Source organism: Nymphaea colorata, chromosome 5 (assembly GCF_008831285.2).
Source record: "Nymphaea colorata isolate Beijing-Zhang1983 chromosome 5, ASM883128v2, whole genome shotgun sequence".
NCBI classification, from domain to species: domain Eukaryota; kingdom Viridiplantae; phylum Streptophyta; class Magnoliopsida; order Nymphaeales; family Nymphaeaceae; genus Nymphaea; species Nymphaea colorata.
Window position 1 is genome coordinate 2,681,764 of NC_045142.1, and position 19,843 is coordinate 2,701,606.

Genomic DNA, 19,843 nt, shown 5'->3' on the forward strand with positions numbered 1-19,843 from the left:
CAGATCCAGTTATCGTATTTTGAGTTTTTATTAATTGTTTTGTTTGGATCCAGATCAAGGACCCCCGTTCAGTCCATATAAACGCTGTCAAGCCTCACTTGTTCGAACCTTCAAGTAGAGCTTGCTAAGTTCCATAAGAAACTTAGTCGACTAAACTGCGTTTCATTAGCTGATCCAAGTCTTGTACATCTTCTTTGCTTTCTTTTCCTTTGAAATTGTAGAAAGACCTGAAGTTTTAACCATCCTAAAAAGAAGCAGTAAAAACTCCTTGGTCACATTTCCCTGGACTGAGGTTGTAGACTTATCAGTTAACCTTAGATATATAAGCAGTGATTGACATGGTAACTGAACTGTGAGCTTCTAAGAACAATGACATATAAAACTCAGATTTGCTTGTTTGCTAGATAAAAGAGAGTGATGAAGAGTGCAGGATGTTACTGCAGGAATGAACAATGAAAATCCTGTTTGGGTGAACGAAAGAAGCTTCCTGGTTTGTAAGCCTGACAGAGAGATTCAATTAGCTGAACGCTGAGATGCAATCAGTGAAAGCACCTCATCAATGGTATTTGGGACAGTGCAGTGGAGAGGGCCAAAATCTTGTCTGCCATCACATTCTTCATTGATCTCAAAAGCATAGATGTGCTAACTAAGCCTGCAAACTAAAGAAAAAGTAGGATTTTCAATTAGGGCTCCTGTATATTCCATGATTTGCAGCTTGGGGGACCGAGGAGAAGGAGAGAAACAGGAAGGACTAGGACAGCTCGGCGGCAAAAATGGGGGCAGAGATGGAGGAGAAAGACAGCTCGGGGGCGGAGAAGGAGGGCAAAAACGGGGGCAGAGATGGAGGAGAAAGGCAGCTCGGGGGCCGAGAAGGAGGGCAAAAACGGGGGCAGAGATGGACGAGAAAGACAGCTCAGGAATGGAGAAGGAGGAGAAGGAGAGAAGCACAATGGGGATGGAGGCGGAGACAGAGGAGAAAGGCTCGGGGTCGGGGGTGGGAGAGGCTGTTCTATATGTACCGAGAGTTAGGTCGAAAGAGAATGGAACAAAAAACATTAGTTATACTCTTGTCCAATTGTTCGTTGTGTCCAGCCTGTCCTGTGGACAATGTTTTATGAAAAATTCGAATAGGCAGGACACACATGTTCTATTCCGCGTGTGCTGTAACCATCAAACAACCTCTCAATGTTTCCACAAACAGATCAAATTCAAATCCTTGTTTGAGTCTTTAGATCGTTTGAAGGTTCAAAAGTCGTGTTATTGCTTCGAGAAACATCTTTGCCCGAGCTCGATCCTGTAGCCCAGTGCGACTTTTTCAACTTGTATATCAGAAATTTCAGAAACATTAAGGTTGTGTTTGATTTTTCATGGATCTCGGATCCGAGGGGATTTGAAATCCATATTTTGAGATCTCAGCATCCACCATCAACCTGGATCTCAAATTCATGATATAGTGCAAAAAGAGTGGATTTGAGATCCGAATCACGGATCTCAAGTGACCTGAGTGATTATTTTCTACATCCAAATTGAAAGAATGAACAAAAAGAGAAAAACAAAAAGTGAGTTCCTTTTGTGTTTCACATTATGTGTGTAGATCATGCTACCATGTGATGGCCTATGATTGCTATGGGTAGCTATTGCCTTTGTTCTATTGCATTTTGTTGCTTGTTCTTATAGCTTGTTGTTGCTGTTTCATGTCCTTGTAGTGATCAGCTTGTCCCTCTCTGTGTGCTGCTATTGGTGTAGGGTTTTGGCATTTCTACTTGAGTGGAGCTCACTGTTTTCTTTTTCTTTTCACAGCAAGGAACATTTGCACCACAATGTATGTTTGGCTTTCCACTAGTTGGGATTCAACCAAAGCAATCAAAACTTCTCTGTTTATTTTCCCTTTTGAATAGCAACTTCTTATCACCCTCCAGCAACCCAGTTGGTAAGAATGTCAGCCAATGGCTTGGATATAATATGGTTTTGTATTCAAATATATATTAAGCCATGAAATTGGATTTAGCAAGGAAATTCATATCCTTATTTAATTAAATGTGGGCATGCTATGAGTTTTTCATAGTTAAATTTGATATGTATCCCAAGGGGGTTGGGGGGATAATGGGATGGTGCTCCTAGGCAGTCACTCTTCATTTTGAATGGTCGGAGCATCAACTTTATGTGCTGCAAAAGTGGGTCACTCATACCCAAGTTAAAGTGCAGCAGGTGCAGCATCATGTGAGACGAAACCAGACCTTATACTTTAGAGGGTGTTTGATGGCCATAGGACATACGGAACGGAACATGCATGTCTTATTTACTTGATATTTTTATCAAGCAAAGTCCGCAGTATAGGATGGACACGATGGATGATTGGACATGGGGTATAAATTATCCTCTGTTCTATACTGTTCTAAGCTAACCCTCGGAATAGCGTGGAACAGAACACGCCTCTCTCCCGCCCCTGAGCTGCCCTCACCCTTTCTCTTTTTCTCCTTCTCCGCCCCTAAGCAGCCTTAGCCCTTTCTCTTTCTCTCCTTCTCCTCCGTCTCCACCCCCAAGCTGCCCTAGCCCTTTCTCTTTCCCTCCTTCATCGCCCCCGAGCTACCCTCGCCCTTTCTTTTTCTCTCCTTCTCCTCCGTCCGAAATGCCCTTTCCCTTTTTCTTTTTCTCATTCTCCTCCGTCTCCTACCCCGAGTTGCCCTCATCCGCCGTATGGAGATAGTATGGAGCAGACAGTGCCCTCATCCATCTACCATATAAAGATAATTTATGCCCTTTGTCCAATTGTCAGCCGTGTCCATCTTGTACTGCGGATAGTGTTTGATACAAAAATCAAGTAAACAGTGTTTCTTTCCGCGTGCCATCAAATGCCCTCTTAGAGAAACAAGAGGTTGGGTAAAAGCTTTGGCCTCCAGCAGGGCAATGTGTCTCCCCTAAATCAGATATGTGATTTTGATGGAATTACATGTACAATTTCCTTTATGATTTTTGTGCTTCAATCTGATTTGTTTGATTCAGAGTCAGATTAAGCACTGTCTAGGAAGTGGATACCGAGCACTTAAATGCAACCTCAACTTTGGCTTTGGCCTTGCAAGAAGAGATGCCCACAATTAGATTCGAACTTGTGGCGTCTCATCAACTTAATCATACTCAAATGAGCAAAAACTTGTTGACTTGCAGATATCCAAATGGCTTCTTGCAGGCCAATGTCCACTGTCAACTCCAATTGGAAACAAATGTTCCAACATTTATTCAAACGATCTTGAATTATTCAAATACTTAGCAAAACGATTGATCTGCCGGCGCCATATATAAATAAGTGGAAGATTGAGGAGCATCAATATATAAATAAGCAAATAGATGAGCCCAACTAATATATAAATAAATGAATTTTATAGGCCTGTGTGGGCAACTGCCCACACCAGTCCACGAGTGGCTCCCCATGGCTATGTGTTGAACATAAGCTCTTATTTGATCCAAATTAAGCTTTTTCACTGCCCTGCTATCTCAAAGTGCATTTGCTCTTCTAGTGCCAATGAATTTCTTTTGACATCGTTAGTGAAAATTGATGTCTGGTTCTTATTAAGTTGGTGGGATTCCAGTATTCGAAGGAACAATGGTGGCTATGATTTAGTGGTCACCAAATTTTAAAACGGAAAAGGAGGTGCAATGTTATTATCTAGATTTTGGGACTTAGACAATGTTTGCCTTTCTGTATACTTCAATTTTCATTTTAACCCATGCATTTTTATGCTTAAGATTGGCTTGTAGCAAAAATAAATAAATAAAATAAAACTTTTGAACTATTGCTTGCAAGCAAGTGAAAAAAGGAATGAAGGATGAATTGAGGTTTGAACAGTGGCGGAGCCACATATAGGGTTGGGGTGGGCAGTTGCCCACACCAGCTTCTCAATTTTCTTTCATTTTTACATTAACATCGCTTAATATTTACATGATTAAAAAGATGCACCCACCAATGACCATATCACTTACGAGGCTTCTCTTTAAGTGTGCATTTGAAATTTGAGAACAAGGTGTCACTCGGGACGTCAATCGATCGGGTTTGAATGAGTTGTATATTTTGTCATATTCCCTTTTGTCGGATATTATATATTTTGATTCAAATTAAAATTTGAATTCAAACAACAAAAATTTTATACCATATTCATACCGAAATCCAAATTTATAATCTGAATCCGATCTAACTCTGAGTTTTAGATAAACATCAGAATTTGGATTTGATTTCTAAACCGAATTCAAACCACATTTTAGATATTGAGTATAACATATTTATTCCAAATTATACATGATTTAAAGCTGGATCCGGTCAATAGTTACTTAAATCCAAATCTGAATACGAATCCAATCAAATGCCATTTCTGTCATTTGAATCCCATCCAAGTTCTTAATCAGATGTCAATTTTTTTTAAATATTTGATTTTTTTCATGTGAGTTGGTCATGCCTAGGTGTCCCAGACTTACCAACTAAAATGCACGTCACAAATGTCAATGGGTGTTTGATTGTAGGTTTGCACTCGCCTCTAGGGGCATTTCTGGCAAATTTGAGATATATTTTGACGCTTCCATCCATCCATCCATCTTGTATTGAACACTCTCTAAGACATATTGGTCACAGTCTGCGACTAAGACGTGTAATTTGACCTGAAAACCCTGCTGCCGCACTTTGCAAACCCGCATTTGTATGTAAAGTCACATGGACTAAGGGTAACTAAGACAATGAAAATCTTTTTTAATATTTGCTTTTCTATTTTTAGTTGTTATAAATCAACTATGAAAAATGTCAGCCATGAATATCTACATTGCCAACTAATTCATGACTTTCAAAGTGGACTACATCCTTTGACTATATATATATATATATATATATATATATATATATAAAAACTGTGGACTACATCCTTTGACTATATATATATATATATATATCCACCCACTATAGCAAACCACATGCATTTGTCATGGCAACCTAGAAAAGGCTAATTGAAATGGTCCATGATATTAGGCACCAAATGAAAATTAGGGCTAATTGAATGATTTAATTTAAGATGTACAGCACATAGTTAGCTAGACCATATATATATATATATATATATATATATATATATATATATATATATATATATATATATATATATATATATATATATATATATATATAACTTGTTACGAGAGTATGGTCTAGAAATATCTATCAAGCAGCATTACCATGTGGCGCTCATTTTTTTTTGTGTCGTGGAACGAAAACTTACGAAACTTTTGTGGACGACCACACAATTTCAGAAATTCCAAAATGATGGCCTTTAAATTTTTAATCAATCGAGCGTTCGACAGCTGTGGCAAAAAACCAAAAAACTTGAGACGCCGTTGATGTTCGGACACCCCTTAAAATCGTGTCAGGGGTATTTTGGTCATTTAAAAAATGAAAATTACACGATCGTTTTCTATGAAAGAAACATTTTTTTTCTCTTATGAAGAAGTCTTTTTTTTCAAACTAAAGGGCGTTTTAGTCATTTAGTATTTGTTGATTCACGTTAAATTGGAAGCACAAAACTGTTGAAAATACGAGACCGTTTACGAAATCGTGTTGGACCTCTGAACCCCTAATTGCAATTTTCAATTTACCTTGAAGATCAACTTAAATTATTCAAAAAGAGAAAAAGTGGGTATCACCTTAATAATCATCCGACCAAATGTTTCATTGAGGTTGGGTTGTGTTTGATTGCCTTAGATATACAATCCTGCGTGATTTAAGATCCCATTTTCAAATCCATAAATTTGTAATCCGACGAACTAATTTTTCGCATTCAATCACAAACCCCAAGTCCAACTTACATAAATCCTATAATAGAAAATCTCAATTTATCTTTTAAATTACCTTCAAAATCTTCAAAAATCCGAAGCTATCAAACACCACCTTAGTTCTTTCCTTACTAAAATGCAATTTGGCCTATACCTTTTTTTTTAATTGTATGCTTTGTTTGAGCATCTTTCCATTCAAATTATTTGGTCTCCACAGACAAAATTGAGATAGGTTGGCACCAATGTGACAGTGCCAATTATTCATCCCGTGGTGGGTCCCACAAGTGCATGAATATAGGGGGGGGAGGACAAGGGAGACCATCCTATCACTTCACATCATTTTAGTCCAAATGGACCTCCAACTCCAAATTATTCTTTTTGAATACTTTAACAATTAAAAATTTTTAAAAAAATCTCAAAAAATTCTATCCTTTGAAAGTCTTGGGCAAGAATGAGTTGGAAAGCCACAAACATGAAACGTGCTTTGACATGATCCCCACGAGCCTCTCATCATCATTTTTACACAGTCTTCTCTGTCTTTCATACTGTAACAGTAATTATTAAAACCGATTAATTTAAAAGAAAATAAATTAAATAATTTGCTTGGTATCATCCCCAAAAGAGTGCCTCAATTTTTTTTTTTATTTTCTTCATGTTCTTTTATCATTTTCTATTTTTCCACTGCAATTGTATTAAAATATAAAGGTAGTGGAGGAATATTTTACTAAAGTGCTCCACATACAGCAGTTTTCTTGGATAAACAAGTGAATGGTATTCCATAAGGTGGAAGTCAGTGACGCAGAAGAAAATCCAGAACATCCTGGATTATCTCAGTTTGATTTCTGGATATTGTGTCTCATGAATGATCTAGCAGGTCTAGACAAAAGGCTGAAACCATGGTAGCCCTAAAGGAACATGGCCTAAAGCAACCATGGCCATGCTTCCAGCTCAAGGACTGGATCTGCTGGCAGGTGGGTCCAGTTGATCCATTATCCAAAATCAGATCTTGTTCCCGGAGTGAGTCTGGATCAGTTTCATTCCGGTTTGAGAGAACAAATCAGACCGATTTGAACATCTGAACCCAATCTCAGGTCCGAGTTCCCGGCACCCAAATCCACCTAAAAGTGTATCTGGGTCCCCGATCCGAATTCGGACGATTAAGTTGACTGGATCCAGTAATCCAGTTCAAAAACCCTTCCAAATCAAATCAAATGGGACGCGGGTTTTGTGATACCCATCTAGGTCCATATGACCTGCTCTGAGGAAAGCGGATCCGGGTCCAGAGGGACCCCACATTACCAGAAGAGGACCAGCGTAAGTTAAGTACGCTGTAGCTCCCCACTTGTTTCTCCAGGCTTGACTGGTACTTGGTACCAAATCCAGAGGCTGATAGCGGGTCAGATCTGACTTGGACCGTCTGGCTCCTGAACCCCATTTCGACTATGTGTCAGATCCATGTGATCGGATATGGTTTGGATCTTCTAACTCTGGTTGCAGTCCTCCGTATTTTATATTATGAGGTCGCCGCGAGTGACAGGTCCTGACGTTGAGTTCTTGTTATAATTGTGCCTTGGAATGCTCGCCAGGCGACAAAAAAATGGTCCGAATGCAGCCAATCGTTTCGGATCCCAAATTTCTAATGCAAACACGCCCAGATTTAGGATCCAGAAAGTGATTTGTTGGACAAGAATATTATATTTTTTTGGTTTCAAAATATATAATTTATGTTATGTTTCATATTAGTATCCTTTTGTGGTAGTTAAATAGCTCATTATATCTATGGAGAGTAATTGACTGGCAAGTCTAGCTTTTTGGATAGGGGTTACGATTCAGAAGTATCGGATCCATATAGATCTGACCCGTTTACCCGGGGCAAAGTCTGAGATCACGGAGAAGAGATGGGGAAAAAGGAAGAGATTTTTTTGGGCAGGAGACAAAGGAGGGAGAAAGCGATGGGGAGAAAAACAGGAAAAAGGAGCAAAAGTTGGAAAATGCCAAACGGGATCTCCTCGGTGGGCCAGAGGAGCAGTCGGCAGTGGGGATGGGGGAGATGGTTTTACCGCGGTGGGAGACAGAGGGCGGATGCAGGATAAAGACGGACAGTCGACGGCTCCCGTGGGCCCGCTGTCTTCTTCTTCCTCTTCTTCTCCTCCTTCTTCTTCCATCGCCGTCGTGGCCGTCCCATGATGCACAGGAACCACCACCACCACCCTCCTCCTCTCCCTTCCTTTCCGAACCTCCTCGCTCTTCTGGAGGATTAGCCTTACGCTCTTAGTACAGCTCCTTGATCGTCAGTCCCTCTCTCTCTCTCTGGGTCTGATCCTGGTTTGTTCTGCATTAATTGCTGATTCTTGTTTGTGTTGTTACTCCTTTTGAAGTTCGCTGCAACAATGGGAGGAAGCTGCTCCAAGTTCCCCATCTGCTGGTGGCATCCGACCTTCCGGTCGTCCGCCGTCGAGAATTCGGACGCCGGTTAGTTTCCACGTCTGTCGCTGGTGGGTTTCGGGGTTGATTTGGGGCTCTGTTGTGGTTGATTCGGTTACGTTTTTTTTTTTTTTTTCACCTGGTTGGGTGTAGATAATGGAGGGAAGAATGGGGTCGGGAAGCTACCTTCTTTCAAGGAGTACTCGCTGGAGGTGCTCGGTGTTGCGACCTCGGGATTCTCTGTTGAGAACATAGTGTCGGAGCATGGGGAGAAGGCGCCCAACGTCGTGTATAAGGGGAAGCTCGCCGATGGCCGGAGGATTGCCGTCAAGCGGTTTAATCGCGTGGCTTGGCCGGACCCTAAGCAATTTCTGGTTCGTCGTCTCTTCCTTTTTGGTTTTCCCTTTTAGCGGCACAATTGGATGGGTTTTTGTTCGTGGTGGATATTGAAGAGTTCCTTGCTTGGATCCTTTGCTGAAGAAACTAGGATCATGGTTGCCTGCGAAATTGGTGGTGGTTGTTAAAATGGAATGGAGATCGACTATGTCTTTTGCGGAATTTTCTTTTCGTATAGTGTTTAGATGCATCGACTTAGTCAACCAAGAAGGACAATAGAGCTAGGGCCTTCTATTGCTCTTCAAATTTGGTTACTACCTTATCTTGAATGGCTGGACTTCCATCAAAGGATCTCAGATGCACGTTTTTAGCCTAAAAGCAGATAACACATGGGGCGATGCAGTTGATCTTCTTTCTTTTCTGTAATGGCAAGACGCAGTGACAGCCCACATGCTTATAATGTCGTGGTACTGGATGACGTTGAGAACTGCAGTTGACAGTCTATATTCACAACTTTTTCATCGAAGTCCAGGTTGTATGTAGAAAATGGAAAATGGCAGAGGTTAGGCTGGTCGACGACATGTTTAGGAAATATCATAATCTCTCTATTGATTAGCAAGTTCTTGAACGCAATACTTCGGCTTGTTTCTTTTTATTTTCCTTATGTTCTACTTGACTCTTGATTCTTGAACTTTAGTTTCAAGATCTCCTTTAGTAATTCACGAACCAACTAGTCAGACTTCAATCCATCATTGCTTGAAAAGACAAGAGTAGAGTGAAACTGTTAAATCTTCTTATCTGAAGAACAATGGAAATGATAGGAGTCGCATCCTGTGTTGATCTACCTTTTAACTATAAGATAATGATATTCAGTTAAGTCTTGCGGCTGAATGTGACATTAACTGTGTCATGACATCCTTTCTTTCGAAAGCAAGCTCTGCGATCTTTAGTTTTCTTTATTTTTCACAACGCCTATAATGGTTTAGCAGGGAACTCGGTTATTCCGTTGAAGCTCTTTCGAGCTCTAAATTTGTCTTAAAAACTGCAGAGTGAAGCGAGGGCTGTTGGACAGCTCCGGAATGAGAGATTGGTCAACCTTATTGGCTGTTGCTGTGAAGGTGACGAGAGATTGCTTGTTGCAGAGTACATGCCAAATGATACACTTTCTAAGCACCTTTTCCACTGTAAGTTTTTAAAGTTTTCTCTGTTTATCCTGTTCTTTGCAGACATGGTTTCATAGTTTTCGAGACATAGTGTAGCAACTTGGTTGATTTTTAATGAAAAAGAACTTTAAAAACAAAAAGGGAAACTGATATGTTTGTAATAGAACTTTCAAACAAGGCAAACTATGTCAAGAGAGCATGAAATACATCTTAAAACACTTCCAACATCTTCTTTCATTGATTTTTCCTATACGACCTGCCTGATTATTTTTCTTCATTTTCTCCTGCGTTATTTTTCTTTGCATAGTATGTTTCTGTTTTCATCTTTTTTAATTGGTTATTTGGCTTTATTCAGCCTATCTTTGCAGCACTGACATATGATGTCTGAACAGATACTCTTTGGACCTATCTATTGGTGTACTATACATACACGAGCTATGACAGTGTCATGGATTTCGATGCCTCGCTCTTTGTTTAGTGTCTGATTTGTTTGTTGCCATGTTTTGCTTTTAACTCGTTGTTTTTGTAGGGGAGGCGCAACCAATGAAATGGGCTATGAGGCTGAGAGTTGCTCTACATTTAGCACAAGCCTTGGAGTACTGCAGCAGTAAAGGTCGTGCATTGTATCATGACCTAAATGCTTATAGAATCTTGTTTGATCAAGTATGTTTACTACCTTCAACCATGTGTTTCTACTGCCTCAAAGTATCAGTTTACTTTGTAATTCTTTTCCTTATTTTGGGTCAGTGCTGCACAGGATGGTAATCCAAGGCTTTCATGCTTTGGACTCATGAAGAACAGCAGAGATGGGAAAAGTTATAGTACAAACTTAGCCTTCACTCCTCCAGAATACTTGAGAACTGGTAAGCATTATTTGTCAATGTTTTCCTAGTAATATTTGACCTGAACCATGGTCTTCTCTTTCATTTAGCTTCATGGCTTTCTTGAAAGATGTGAATTTACTATTGCTTTTTCCCCCCTGGTCAGAAGATGGTGATTTTCCATCATGTGATTTTTCTGATTGTCTTTCTTTGTTACTGTTGATGCCTTAAGTAAACATTTAAATTGCTTTATTTTCTGTTTGCAGGAAGGATAACACCAGAGAGTGTTGTCTACAGCTTTGGCACTCTCTTGCTGGACCTCCTTAGTGGAAAACATATTCCACCTAGTCATGTAAGTCCTTTGCTATTTTATGTCTAAATCATTTTTAATGATTAAATAGAAGCAAAATTGAGATGTAGAAGCCAAGGAATATAGATAGCAAGGATAGCAGAGACAGAGTGCATACTCCAACGTCCAACCACTAACGAAGGGTGCAAATTCTTGATGTTCTGTAGTCCAACCATCACTTGTGCATCCTATGGGCAGTTGGATATTTGGCCAACTGTACATAAATCGTTATTATGAAATAGAAACACAAAAATTGATAACTTGAATCGGATTCAGGGATTTCCATTCAAGACCAACCTGTTTGAGCCACTCATTTATCTCGTGAGATTAGGCATCAGTCAATGGTTGATTCAATTATAACCCTTTTTTAGGTGCTTGGTTTCATGATATTTCTATAACTAATGATTCATGTCCTTGGAGTGGCTTGAGTTAAACTTCTATACATTTTAATTTGATGTACATATACAGATAATTTTGAACTTTATTGCAGCTATCTCAGGATTTATCATCTGAGTCCATCTTGTTTAATTACATATTCTATGATTGCGTGCTGTACAGGCCCTTGACTTAATACGTGCTAAGAATTTCCTGATGCTTATGGATTCTGGCTTAGAAGGTCACTTCTCAACTGATGATGGAACTGATTTGGTCCGATTAGCCTCTCGCTGTTTGCAGTTTGAATCTAGAGAGAGGCCGAATATTAAATCACTAGTGGCTGCTTTGGCGTCCCTTCAAAAGGAAACAGAGGTAACCTAGCTTGCCATGTGAGAATGTGGTTTTTGATTGTGTTCTCCCTGTCCAATAGTTACTGTTTCTTTTCAACTGAAAGAAACACAGTCTAACATTTGCTCTTGAACTGAATTAGTTTACTTAGGCCTCCCCTCCCATGAACTTGCTTTTTAAGGTGTTGGCAAATTCATGGCTACATAATCAATTTCTTCAAATCATGGATGATTCAAAATACATGTTGATGCTGATTTTTCAGGAGTTCAGAGTTGGAAGCTATGATGTTAACTTGACAAAGGATAAGTTGAATGTCTGATTCAAGAAAATGAAGGTTTTTACCGTATGCTTTTACAGGTACCATCACACGTTTTGATGGGCATTTCACAAGAAGAAGAGGCCCCCTTGAAGTCCTTATCTTTGTCTCCATTTGGTGAAGCTTGTTCCAGATTAGATCTATCTGTCATGCATGAAATCTTGGACAAGGTTGGGTACAAGGATGACGAGGGGGTAAGCAATGAGGTCAGTGTGAACTTCTTGTTTTGACAATTTGAGCTAGGACTTGGGAGGTTCTCTAGCATTTGGGCTCACATTATTAGATGTTTTTTTTCCTGATAGCAGTTGGTACGGTGATAGTTCACAGATCTCAATGATATCCATGGATTTCATGAGGGCATATATAACGGTTCAACTAAATACATTTCCTAATATTGTATCATAGGATTGGTCGATATTGCAGGTCAGCGTGCAATTTCATCGTCCATATGGTTATATTGTATTGATTTAAAATCAAATGGATTGCACCTACATAAGATTTACACAAAACAAGTCCTGAACAACTCTCTTAATGATAATGAGCTTCCATCCTCTCTTAGAAGGTCAAATCTACAACCTACAGAATAGAAAACCTGTTCAAGTAAGGTCGTTCCTGGACTCTCTCTCTCTCTCACTTTCTCTTTTTCCTGCATATGCAGTGGGCTGCAACTCTATGCAGTTTTATGTTTTACTCATCGCCAATCAATTGCTTAAATATTTCCACGCCAAATCATCTTTTGTGGCAGTATGGTTGTTCCAACATTTTAGATACACATCCACATTTGACAAAAAGTGCAAACTGGATATGAAGTTGAGGAAACAAGGCTTTTAGTTAAAACATCCATTTCGCATGAACAAGTGATCTTGCATTGTGCTCTGCTTGCATTTGAGATTTTTGTCGTCCTATTTTTGTGTTGCCATCTAGTTCTCTTAAATCACAGCTTATACTAGCGTGAACTTTTTTGGTGCTAGAGCGGGGTACATTGTGTACTAAATTGCGCCTATTCATTGATTATTGGCCTTCCAAAGATTCAAAATCACTTACCGTAGTTTTGCTTCGTTGCAGCTTTCTTTCCAAATGTGGACCAGCCAAATTCAGGACACCTTGAATTGCAAGAAACTTGGAGACAGTGCTTTCCGAAACAAAGATTTCACAAATGCAATTGATTACTATACTCAGGTTAGCCCTTATTTTCATGCCAGTAAACCATAGCTGTGTACATTAAACATGGAGGCGTGGAGACTGCTTCAGTGTCAATGAACTAACTGGTCATGATGTTACATGACCATTGCTTCATTGTTTTGCATTAGCGTGTCCTGGAACTTCATAATATCATATAAGATCTCCCTTCAGTCTGTTTTGTCTGGAAACAGAAAGAAAAAGGAGAAAAAAAATTTGCTGATGGTTACATCATTAAGCAGACTGCTAGTGACAGTTTTTTAGAAAAAAAAATTGGCTTCACCTGTAATTTTGATATTTCTTGCTTTATATTGTGTAAATGTAGTTCATTGACTTTGGAACGATGGTGTCCCCAACCATCTATGCACGCCGATGCTTGTCGTATCTCATGAGTAATATGCCACAAGAAGCTCTTGGTGATGCAATGCAAGCTTTGGTTGTGGCTCCGGAGTGGCCAACAGCCTTCTATCTTCAGGCAGCTTCTCTTTTGAGTCTCGGCATGGAATCTGATGCTCAAGAATCAATCAAGGAAGGTTTTACATTGGAGCAAAGCAGAAACAATGACTAAACTGTATAGGCTTTACTTTTGCCCCTTTTTGTGATGTATTTATCCTTATTTTTCTCCTTTGGGTTTTCCAAAAATTGAGTTTGTGTTGCTACTGTTGTTTCCAAAATGTAAACTAAAGGTGTGATTCTTATATCAAAGAGCTGCCAAAGAAAAAGGTTCTCAACATAACTCAGCACAGCCAATTTGGTAACTATTGATTCGACTGCCTTCACCGGTGCAACAGGTTGGACTTGGTACAGCCTAAAAGTCCAAGTCTTTAGCCAGTTATTATACCTGTCTTGCTCGAAAGCAGAGATCCGGCAGGGGCAGGTGAATTTGCACTCAAATGCAGTCAGCTCAACTAAGGGTTTTTAAGCATGGTTGAAGCGATAAGCTGTCATTATGGGTACGCATACCTAATTTACGGAGTTCTTGTTGTGTCCCCTAATCTAGAGTTTAAAGGGACAAATTCGTGAGTTCGAAAGCAGACCCAGTTCAAAACTCGTACAGGCAATGGTAAAATTTCGCGTGTATGTTTGTAAGCTTGGTGTCGTAGTTCTTAGATTGTACATCTGCAACATCGACTAGGAAAGAAACGACAATTTATGCGTTAGAGTCAAGTTCATCATTTTGATTGGATGCCATATGGAGAGAATCTACTCTTATTAGAACTCCACATTTTGTCTAGATGAGATCTAATGAGTAAAACAGATGAGAAAATATCGATACTCACAGTGATCAGGGAGAAGGCAGCCCAAGGCTCCAGAATGGTTTGGGGGCCAGGTAGCCCAATGAGCTGAAACTTTCCATTTTTCCTTTGCATCCATGGTTTAGGGTTGTTTCAGAGCCTGACAGTATGTCTCACCTCATGAGGCCTAGGAGAATAACACACACAGTAATGAAACTTGTAGTTTTTTTTCAAGCCTGCCAGCCAACCAGCTATACCATGTCCCTTGACGGGATTCTGAAATTTTAACTAAGATGAAGTGTATGTCTAACCATTTGAAAAGTTTGTATGTCTTGCATTTTCCCCAATCAACTTTTCCACCTCAGATTGCAGAATAGAACTTGCTCACATGTTTCAGATCTCATAGGCTCCAAAACTGGAATTCATCAACATATGCATCCCATGTTAATCAGCTTGACAATACAGCTGCTGGACAGTTGGTTTTTACGTATCAGGTTTGGAAAAGGCTCAATGCAAAGTCGAATTTACTATAACTACTTCTAAGGAAAATTATTATTCAATAGTCCGCTTTGAGGTCCAACAGTAGCTGATGCTTGCCATTTGGCCCGGGTAGGCTGATGGCTCCACTCAGCTGACTGAGCAGAGCGTGGGCCTCAACAAGCTGTGCCTGAATAGCTTGCATGTGTTGCACCACGGAAAGCAGAAAAAATATGGACAAAAAACTAGATTTTGTTGTGTTAACCTTGAACTAAGCAATGCAGCGGCTCTAATAAAAAAATGGAGGAATGTAATAATTTCACGGAAGTGAGAAAAACGCGAGCCAGTCTCTGTAGCGTTGGCAAATAATCTTCACAACAGAAGCCATTTCATGAGGGCCTATTGGAACGAAGTAGTTGTCCAATCAAATTGGTTACCTGCACTGCATGCAACCAGAAACTCAGTTTCATGCGGCTTGGCCAGATATAAACGTGAAACGAAGCAAGAAAAAATAGGAGTGCCACTGCTTCTGTAACTTTAAGAACCTATCTTGGAAAGAGAATCACACACGTTCTGGTTTGACCAGCATAATGGTGCTAACTGCTAACCATGATCATGCCTGCATCCACAGGGCGACAAAGGAATATTGAATCTTGGTATGCGGAGTTCAGAGCATTTCTCCATTTCCAGGGTGTGGGAAGTGCCACTGTCGATGACTCAATGAATGTCATACCAGTACAAAGGCATCATTAAGAGGGATGTCTGTAACAGTTGAATCTGTAGTGCGAATCACTATACTGTCAGAATGTTATTAGGAGGAAGCGTTCACATGAGAAGCATGTAGAAATGACCATACTCCATGAGCTGAAAAATACCTTGAAAGAGAGGAAACGAACATCCTGGGCTGCGAATTCTTTTGCACAAATCCTTTTCCTCATGCGAATTATGTTGCTTTTTTTGCTTGAACAGTTGGGCCAAGGTTGAAGCGGCTGTAAGCATATTAAGGAAAAAGAACGGAGTTGAAAATACTGGCGAGAGAGGGTGCTTCTATGTCACAGCCTCTCATTTTCCTTCAAGCACCTGAGGCTGTTTCTTACTACATGACGCTTAAATTCTAGCAAGCAGGAGTATGCAACACGTGGAACACCCCCATAATCCTATGTTGCAGTATGATACAGGTGCATCATATGTTACAATTTTGAATTACAAAGAGGTTGCAAAATGGTGATCTTTTCAACCGAATGCACAAATTTGTTAAGCATCAACATTAAGTTTGTCAGAAAGGACGATCTTATACATTTGAAGTAAAAAACGGAAAGGACTTTATGTAACAAAAATTAGGCTTTCAAGTTCAAGGTTTTTTGCATAAAGACCTATCTCCTATCCTACGAGATGATAGAAGGTTCAAGTTTTATAATCACAAGTTATTTCAACACTTCACCAAGTAAGTTTTACATAGTAAATCTTATTTATTCAAATACCCATTTAACTATTGAGAGTAATTTAAAGCGATCAATTTTAAATTTTAACTATTTCTAATGAACATGTGCATGTTGTAGGTAGCACATATGTGGTATATGCTTATATTTATGCAATTCATTTTCCCTATTTCTACTAATATTCTTTTTTTTTTGTATTTCTCCTTTTTTTAATGCGATTTTCTAACAATAAAAAATAAATGAAGTATTTTCATTAAGTTATGTGACGCTACATATCTAGAACATTACACTCTTTACAAATATTGGATGACGGTGGTTGTGTTGATGAGTTGGTGAAATGCTGATAAAGAAAGTAACATAAAACAAACAGAAATAGCCGCGGGAACAGTAATGGTACCTGCTCCTTATCAAGTGCAGATTGTGGATTATTGGAAGCCATTGGAAATTGCCCGAAGCTGAACTTGTAAATCTCAAACGACAGACTGCAGCAAAAGAAACGTCGCGCAATGACAAAACATTAATCCAATCTGCAATGTTTTGAGTTTTTAGTGTACAGACAAGCACACAAGCACTTGATCGTACTTTCCAGGAAAAAAAAAACCAAAAAATGTACATCCAAAAAAGCTTTAGAAAGAAACATGCTTACGGTAGAGGTAAAACATTTATCATAATAATGAACGACTGAATAAAAATGATCTGAAGGACAAAAGGCCACAAGAGCACCAGGGTCATAAAATTACGTGTTAATAAGGACGCAGGTGCAACAGTGAAAAGAAGAGCAAATTGGACATTTTTTAAGATGAAGGACATCCTACATGGAAAATGAACAATCTTCAAAAAAAGGGAAAGAAGCAATCAGGGGAATACGATCTAGCCGTTTAATCCACAAGCCAGGAATTAAACAGACCAAAACAAAACAAAAAGGAAAGAGAACACCAAAATGCTATTTTCACACACGTTACAAAACATCAACCGAAGTTGAAGGTTTAACTGTTAAAATAAGATCATAATAACAGAAAAATAGCTCTTCTGTCATGACAAGCACATTCCGACATTGAAAATTTCATTTAGATGTTAATGAAAGTGAATGAACACAACAATAAAGCTCTCCAAGGTACTTTCTTTTTCTCCTTGATCTTGCTTTCTAGCGTGAAAGTAGGAAGCAACAAACTTTATAAAGAGGCAAACGCAGCAATAGCAACCAAAGCGTACACCAGCAGTTCCACATTATAGTAGGTGCCCAAGAAGCCACTGAACTCATAGTCAAATACCACGTATTTCTCAACCAATACTGTTGATGTAATGGAGAAACGATTCCATTAGGCTACCAAAAGACACTAACCGTTCCATAAAAACCGAAATTGTTTTACATTACCTAATAAAATCCATAAGAGTCTAAAGTAGATATTGCCATGCGAACAACTTCAGAGCAATTAGTAACTGACACGATGCTTTAAGCAGTTGAAGAATTGAGTCCATTATATGTCGAACTTGGTACAGAAGAGTTAATGCTTAATCAACCTCTACAATATTCAAGTGTAAATCAACCACCCAGAGTTCGCGTCCTTCGTGTGTTCCCAACTACGAGGAGAGAACAGAGCAGAAAGAATCATGAACAACATTACTGAAATAGAATTGCCAACGATGGTTCATGGTTGCACCAAGCGATCATTACCAAGTAGAGAATTTTGAGAGACAGAGAGCGAGAGTACCCAGCAACCAGCGGCCACCGAGAGTACGATGGCGAGAGAACGTGAGTGAGAGAGAGGGTTGTGTACGGTTTTACTCATTTAGGAGCAGGGCTTGGGGAAAGCCGGGAACGCTGAACACGGAGCAGCGAGGCAGATGAGCGAGAGGACGGGTTCGTGTCGAATCTCATCCTATTTTTAATTTCAAATCCGCCTCACATTAAGACCAATGCTCAGCCCAAAAGTTTTTAAGTGGGCAGGCTGAATCTAAGGATCGGCTTAAATCTTTTGACCAAACAAAAAAGAGTCCCCGGCGGTTTGCTAATCTTACACAGACCTCCGATCCAATTTATGTTTAATTTTGGTACAAGTTAGTTCTTCATCAAGCAAAGCCCTTTTGGGAAAAGCCTTCGGGTTGTTGCCCGAGAACCAAAAACTAGCCTTCTGTTGGTCATTGATCCGACGACTGTGTCAAACGCCTTAAAATCTCACATATGAGCGGTAAACTCCTTGCAAATGTTCTTTGTCTGACAAGCTTTTTTCTTAGGCCCCATTAGTTTCATAAACTTCCTTATCAAAAGATGCTATTTGCTGCAAAAAGTAGCAGATATTTTTCTTGGTGCGCTGTAAAAACAGACGCAAGAAGGGAGGTGGAACTTAACGAATGACAAGTTTGCACTGTCATGTCATATTCGTCGCAGAATTCAGGCCATCTTCTCCCATCAAAATTGGATCCTGTGATCCTTTCTTTCTTCATTTATAACCTCTAAAATTAAATCTCATTTAAGAATATTCTCCAATGGTTTTCAGCCACTCGAACAGGAGAAAGGGTTAAAAGAAGTCACAATCTGGCTGTGAACATGTGAGTACTGATCCGAGTCAGGTTAGCAAGTCATTTTCGACTCAGTCTGGGTGCTGGTCTGCTTGGGAACATAATGTCGGATGCACTTTGTGTATTAACCCAGCTAGCAACAAGTGTTTCAGAAAATGATGCCTTTCGATGGCCCCACTAGAGCAAGAACTGGGAAGAACAATTGGGGACTCTGTAGCACTTTGTGCTTTTTCCCTTTTGGGTACTTCTATTGACACCAGAAAGTAAATCATCGAGTTTATCTGCGTGAAAATGGAGCTCATCACGATGATGTAACCAAGCAAGAATTTTTACATCATGGGTTATATACTACGACAATCATGCTCTACCATCAATTCATCTGGCAATGATGATATCATGCCCACATGCCAAAATGGTTCTGACTTCTTCTTTTTGGCCATGTGATGATCCATCATGCAGCTATCCACCATCACATGTCATCATAGTTGCCATGATATGTAGCATGTCCTATCCTATCTACACTGTGGCAGGGAATCCTTATTTAGTTTGTCTTAAGAATAATGGTTTGAATTGCCAATGGATTCCTTAAAGAAGCACTGCTACGTTCAAAAAGAGCAGACAGAATATGAGGACGGTACTCTCCGCCTGAACATATTTCTCCTCAAAAAGGCGATGAGAGTCTATGCTTGCTGCTTTATGTTTAATCAAGGACCAACAAAGCAAAGAGAACAAACTAAGTTCTGTTTCTAGCATTGGCCTGGACAGATATACTCCAAAGGCAAAGATGTTCCGTGATCATCAATGGTAGTGAACTGATAAAGATTAATTTGGATTCTGTGGCATAAGGAATCATAATTATGCTACTGTCGTCAACAAAGTCCTGGTTTTTTTATCGGCTTGTTGCTTCCAGCTTTTGCAAAAGTACATTCCGAGAATACCATTTAAGAAAGTTTGTTAGTAAATGTTACTTTTCATCGCCATATGCTCTGATTAGCTTCCAATTCTTCACCTATATGTAGTACATGGCCACAGCTACCATACAGTTGCCAGTACATT

General features: G+C 39.5%; 1 protein-coding gene across 2 annotated transcripts; it reads left to right on the top strand.

The window, feature by feature from the left end:
- The first annotated feature begins 7,885 nt into the window (after positions 1-7,885).
- Positions 7,886-13,858, top strand: LOC116254619 (serine/threonine-protein kinase BSK5-like). Of its 2 annotated transcripts, none has more exons than XM_031630121.2 (11): positions 7,886-8,095; positions 8,184-8,277; positions 8,383-8,603; positions 9,614-9,749; positions 10,258-10,391; positions 10,486-10,591; positions 10,816-10,901; positions 11,457-11,645; positions 11,979-12,131; positions 13,003-13,116; positions 13,442-13,858. In XM_031630121.2, the coding sequence occupies exons 2-11, from the start codon at positions 8,196-8,198 to the stop codon at positions 13,682-13,684; spliced, it is 1,464 nt and encodes a 487-aa protein (XP_031485981.1). In that variant the 5' UTR covers positions 7,886-8,095; positions 8,184-8,195; the 3' UTR covers positions 13,685-13,858. The 2 variants fall into 2 exon arrangements, with proteins under 2 accessions (XP_031485981.1, XP_031485980.1); XM_031630120.2 differs by having other exon boundaries at positions 7,888-8,095; positions 11,979-12,143; positions 13,442-13,857.
- The last annotated feature ends 5,985 nt before the right edge of the window (positions 13,859-19,843 follow it).